At 38.4% G+C, this 6,201-nt stretch overlaps 1 protein-coding gene and 1 long non-coding RNA gene across 2 annotated transcripts in view; one reads left to right on the top strand and one right to left on the bottom strand.

Annotated features, from left to right (window-relative positions):
• Window positions 1-1,050: 1,050 nt before the first annotated feature.
• LOC107159301 overlaps window positions 1,051-6,201 on the bottom strand; it is a 16,991-nt gene continuing 11,840 nt past the window's right edge. Inside the window, exons 2-4 of the long non-coding RNA XR_001505744.2 lie at window positions 3,445-3,574; window positions 2,148-2,353; window positions 1,051-1,639 (exon numbers count right to left, since the gene is read on the bottom strand). This is a non-coding gene — a long non-coding RNA (uncharacterized LOC107159301). The remainder of the gene's footprint in view (window positions 1,640-2,147; window positions 2,354-3,444; window positions 3,575-6,201) is intronic.
• On the top strand, window positions 5,352-5,887 carry LOC107159300 (60S ribosomal protein L36a-like). The gene has a single exon (XM_015505867.2). It carries the CDS (start codon window positions 5,466-5,468, stop codon window positions 5,778-5,780), a length of 315 nt encoding a protein of 104 aa, XP_015361353.1. The 5' UTR covers window positions 5,352-5,465; the 3' UTR covers window positions 5,781-5,887.

The following is a 6,201-nucleotide window of genomic DNA, read 5'->3' as shown; positions in this document are numbered from 1 at the left end:
AAAAAAAAAAAAAAGAGAGAGAGAAAAGAAAATGGGGGCTGGGGTGCAGCTAAGGGGTAGAGGTAGAGTATATGCTTAGCATGCACAAGACCCTGGGTTCAAATCCAAGACCAACCAACCAATAAGTAAACAAATAAGGAGGGCTGGAGATGTAGCTCCGTAGTAGAGTGCTTGCCTGGCATGTGTGAGGCACTGAATTCAATTCCCAGTACCAAAGAGTAACATAAATTATTCTTTTAAGTCCCATTTGTACTACTAATTAGCAATATGATTTAGGAAAAGTCACTTGTGCTTTCAAAGATTCATCCTTGAAATGGAGATAACTTGCCAACACATCTTTAATCCCAGCAGCTCAGGAAGCTGAAGCAGGAGGATCACAAGTTCAAAGCCAATCCTAGCAATTTAGTGAGGCCCTGTTTCAAAAAATAAAAAGAGATGGGGATGTGGGGATGTGACTCAATAATTGAATGTCCCTGAGTTCAATCTCTGGTATGGAAAGAAAAAAAAAATAGATAACTAGATAACTGATTAACATGCAAATCTTTGGGTTTGAGCAGATTCTATGAAAGTATGCATAGGCTCCTAGTAGATGCTCAATAAATGGCATCAAATGCACAAAAAGCTGTAAGTTGCATATTTCCCCAATATAGAACTACAGAAAATTATGTTCTAAGGTGTCTTTTCTCCCCAGAAAAGTCAAAACATCTGCAGAAATATGCACAAAAGCCACAGTGGGGAAGTATACTAAAATCAGGAAAAGGTTAAAGTAGGGATCATAAGTTATAACTTTCTGGATACTTATGAATGGCCTAATTTTAAAATGGTTATAAAAAAAAGAAGTAATGCAAGAACCATATAGAATAAATAAATTAACTACAAGGAAGCATATAAAACATAGTTCCTTCTATATATTTCTTAAATTTATAATTTGTGAATGTACTTTCTTGGAGAGTTTGAAAAGAAATTAAAAAGCAAATTGATTCCATATATCCTAGGATCAGCTGTAAACACATACCCCATATAAAGAAAGTGGGATAAGGAAGATTTTGGACATAATACATTTAACCTATACCAGGAGTTGGCAAACTTCCTATAAAGAGTCACATGATAATACCTCAGGCTCTACAGACCATAGAGTCTCTCTCACAAGATCCTGCTGTAGAAAAAAAAAAAAAAAAAAACCAGACAATAATGAATGATAACTACATTCCAATAAAACCTTACAAAACCAGAAGCTCACGGGCTGGGAGTGTAACCCAGGGATAGGACATGAGCTTAGCATGCACAAGGCCCTGGGTTTGAGCCCCAACACCAAAATTCTGGAGTTTATGCCATCTTGGTTACTTAGGAACCATTTCAGTTCTTCTGATCCTCAGCAGTGGTGATCACAAACTGAGTAAATATATATATCCCCCCAAACTATTTTGAGAATACATTTTAGAGAAAGTTTCAGGCTTTCTAAGTGGTTTGAAAATGGCATTTCTAAGAGCCTCCCTGACAGGAGTCATCTCCTACTTACCTTTTTCACTATATTACCTTAATCACTGCGAACCCCCTTCTCTTCTTCTATGTGGTCACTCACATGGAACATTTGCTGGACTCTGAAACACTTTTCAAAGATATGCCTTCACAATTCAGCCTAATAAAGAGTTACAAAAATAAATAAATAAATAAATATTATTATCTGCATTCAGCTAGGTCAGCCTCCATTGCATTAAGAAACAGTGGCAGGTATAAAAAGGGAAAATGAATAGAAGGGAGAAAAACACACGATGTTGCACAGTTTAACTCAACCATTTTAAATGCAATTTTTCACTTCACCATGGGAAAAAATCCAATATAAAAATCTCAATATTTTACTCTTTTTTGATGGTCGGGGCAGAGCTGCAGATTAAACCCAGGGCCTCACACATGCTAGGCAAGTGCTTGACCACTGAGTTATATCCCCAGTCCACATTTCACATTTATTGGTTATTTATCCTTTTGTCCAAACTCACAAGAATTAAAGTTCTGTGACTTTGTTAATGTCAAGAACAGTTTCTAGCATTTAGTAAGTACTTAATAACTATCTGCTGAAAGAAGGCTGAAAGTGCCACATCATGACCACTTTCCCTTCTCTACTACCAACGAAACTACTCACAACTTACCAAGGTTTCCAAACTGCCTCACCAGGATATCCTCAGAAATAGTGATTGATCCTGGCACTCTGGTGAATTTGCTGAGCAGGCAGAGCCATGTGTGGTGGTACACACTTGTAATCCCAGCAACTCCAGAGGCTGAAGCAGGAGGATTACAAGTTTCAAGCCAATCTGAGCAACTTCGCAAGACTCTTGGCAACTTAGCAAGAACCTGTCTTAAAAATTTAAAAAAAAAAATTATTAGAAAAAGGGCTCGGGATGGGAATGGAGTTGTAGCTCAGTGGTAAAGAGCTTGCCTCGCATGTGTGAGGCCCTGGGTTCAATCCTCAGCACCACATAAAAATAAACAAATAAAAATAAATATATTAAAAAAAAACATTGAAGATTTTTCTTTAAAAAAAGCGATGGGCAAAAATTGTTAAAAATGGGCTGGGGATATAGCTCAGTTGGTAGAGTACTTGCCTCGCAGGCACAAGGCCACTGGATTCAATCCCCAGCACCTCATACACACACACAAAAAAACAAATTGGCAAATCTTACTGTATGTTAATTGTACCTTAATAAAACTGACACAAAAACTGTTTAAAAAAAAAAAAAAAAAGGGAGGGTTGGGGATGAAGCTCACTGGTAGAGGGCCCCTGGGTTCAATCCCCAGTACCTAAAAATAATACAAGAAACAGGCAGATCCTTATTTTGCTTTTGACTAATGAAAAGGTTTCTAGCTGCCCAGGAATCTGCATGTTTAACAAGCACCAAGTAACTAACTTTATGCATAACAATATTTTATACCATGGAAATTTCCATCATCAGGTAAGTACAATCTCAGAAGCTATTACAAAAATCTTTAGTGTGAGGACTGGGGATGTAGCTCAATGGTAGAGTGCTTGCCTAGCATGTATGAGGTCCTGGGTTCGATCCCCAGTGCTGCAAAAAAATAATAATAATTATAGCATTGACACAACAATAATTTTTTATTGTGAAATAAAATAATTTCTGTCTCACATGGCCTCCTTATATTTGGATGGAATCTAAATAGAAGCACTGAGTAAAAGACAACAGTCTTGACTTGAATTCAAATCTATTTTCTACCAATATAATCTCAAGCAATTTCCAATTCTCCTATCTGTAAAAATGGGAGAATGGGGAAAATAGGCTAGATTCTTTATTCTCTAGTACATCCTGATCTTAACATGTTTTCAGATCATAATGGGAAAATGTCAAGTAATTACCTACTGCCTATTTAAACCACCTTCCTTGTCCCATTCCTACTAATTGGGCAAGACCATCAAAATCACTGACCACTTACCAAAATTTCACAATAGTTTGCATGCTGATTTGAGCCTCTCCCAATTCACTAATAACCTCATTGGACCAAGCAGGGCTCAATGTATTTCTTCACCAGCACATGCTTTCTGACAGCATTACGCATCACCTGTCTGACAGGGAAAAGAAACATATAACATGAAACAGTCAAGCTTTAAGATCTAGATTTATTTTTAACACCTTAAGTCCTCTCTATCCAGCCACACCATGGACCTCAGATTTCACTCTTGCTAAGTATTCACATTAGCATCGCAATTATGCTTTTTTTTTTGGTGCTGGGGGTTGAACCCAGGGCCTTGTGCATGCAAGGCAAGCACTTCACCAACTGAGCTACATACATATCCCCAGCCCCACAATTATGTGCTTTATCTGGCAAAAGCTGTTGCAAGGTCTATAATTTTTATTTAATAAAGGATACTTGTTCCTATTTTAAATGAGGTTAGTTAACTTGGGTGCAGAGGCACTAAGTGACTATACCAGGGTGTTAGAACTCAGATGTAAACTCTGACTCTGACCTTCCTATTTCCCATCAATATCCCCATCTTTGAATAAGGAGCAAACTTTATCCCTTAGCAACCTTGCTACATATGGCAGTTTATGAACCTATATTCTATACTCCTGACTAAAACAGGCCCCAAAAGGTGAACAAAACCTTCTTCATCTAGTCATCAGTATCTGGTTCACACTGTTAGGTAATAAAACTTGTTATTAATAAGTTCCATTCCCACAAGGACTCATCAAAAATGAAAAGGAAGACCCATCTGTCTGGACTATCTAAAGGAACACAAGGAGCGAAGTGGACTAGTGGCTAGTCCCCTAACCCTAAGACTCAGTCCTGGAGAAACAAGGCTCTGAGGAGTAAGAGTCCACAGGACAAGCCAAGATATACCCCTCCCCCCATAACCACCACTCAAGGATCTTTCTTTCTAAAAAAGCTGCCTACTGCTTGTACATTTCCCAGTCCCTTGCTGCTTAGAACAAAATGCAACAAAGAAATCTGGCAATTCAGCTTAGGCTACTAATTTTTATCATTAGATGTTGGTAGCACTAGTTAATGCTGCCAGGTTTGGTTTCCTGTTACTATAAGATGCAGGCAATCCTCAATTCAAACCTCAAGGAGCGGTTTCCTAGGGTTCATTTTTTAACTATTTCACTCACCACTCAACACCAGCAAAAAAGAAAAAAAAAATCTGTTCTCTAATCTACTAGTGACCATGAGACCTAGAAAGTCAAATATTCATCTACACGATTATTTTTATTTTTCATGATTTTGTTTTATTATGTAAGTACATCATAATTTATTTTACCAAATTCCTATTCATGAACAAGTTTTGCATTGCTCATTGCTATGAACACTATAAACATGTCCATTTCTAAACCTTTTTATTCGACAGTACTGGGAATTGAACCCAGGGCCTCATGCATACTAGGCAAGCACCCCACCACTGAGCTATATCCCCAGTCCTTTTTATTTTATTTTGAGATCAGGTCTAGCTAAAGTACCCATACTGTCCTTGACTGTACAATCCTCCTGCCTCAGTCTCCTGAGTGTTGAGAATTATGGGCATGTAACACCACACCCAGGTCATCACTAAATCTTTTCAAATATCCTTAAATGCATAAATGCATATTTGGGGGTATAGTTCTAGACATGAATAGAAACAAACAACTACAAAGATGAACAAGACATGGTCTCTCTAACCTTGAGCTTAAATCAAGGGAGATAAACATTTACCATTATCATGTACTTGATAATTTCAGTTCATGGTGCTTCCTAATTAAAATTATGGCTGTTGTTAACATAAAACTATTAAGAGAAGGCGCAAGCGTGGCAAGGCGAGAGCTGCGGCTGTGAGATCTCCGGGTAAGTTAGCAGCTGGACTGTAGCAGTTTAAACACGAGTCTCCATTGCTCAGAACCGGGGGGAAGGACCTTGTAAGAAAGGGAAGGCGAGATACGCTGCTTTGGCTTGGTTTTCATCACGTGGACACCTCTGCTGTAAAGATGGTCAATGTACCTAAAACTCGAAGGACTTTCTGTAAAAAGTGTGGCAAGCACCAGCCTCACAAAGTGACCCAGTATAAGAAGGGCAAGGATTCCCTTTACGCCCAAGGAAAGAGGCGCGATGATCGGAAGCAGAGTGGATATGGTGGGCAGACAAAGCCAATTTTCCGCAAGAAGGCTAAAACCACGAAGAAGATTGTGCTAAGACTTGAATGCGTTGAACCAAACTGCAGATCCAAGAGGATGCTGGCCATCAAGAGATGCAAGCATTTCGAACTGGGAGGAGACAAGAAGAGAAAAGGCCAAGTGATTTAGTTTTAAACTTTTTTATTTTTTTTCCCATTTAATTTTGATGCGAAAATACTGAAACTAGAAAAATTACCTGTAGGAAAATAAATGACAATTATATAATCATACCTAAAGAAAAAAACATTAGAGCTGGCAGCTCAGTGGTAGACCACTTGCCTAGTGTGTGCAAAGACCTGGGTTCAACTGCCAGCACCAAAAAGTATTAAAATAAAAAAATACTATTGGAATTCCAAAATTATTTATATTACTGCTGAATATCATCTCACTGGCACTTTATCAAGTTTTAAATTAAAGAACCAAATGAGGGGCTGGGGATGTGGCTCAAGTGGTAGCGCGCTCGCCTGGCATGTGTGAGGCCCAGGTTTGATCCTCAGCACCACATACAAACAAAGATGTTGTGTCCGCCGAAAACCAAAAAAATAAATAA

This window comes from Marmota marmota, unplaced genomic scaffold (genome assembly GCF_001458135.2).
Source record: "Marmota marmota marmota unplaced genomic scaffold, marMar, whole genome shotgun sequence".
Lineage (NCBI taxonomy): Eukaryota > Metazoa > Chordata > Mammalia > Rodentia > Sciuridae > Marmota > Marmota marmota.
Note: the sequence above shows the minus strand (reverse complement) of the source record. Positions and strands in the feature narration are given on the sequence as shown.

Coding starts and splice junctions, on each gene's coding strand:
- LOC107159300 (XM_015505867.2), top strand. CDS start 5,466: ATGGTCAATGTACCTAAAACTCGAAGGACTTTCTGTAAAAAGTGTGGC.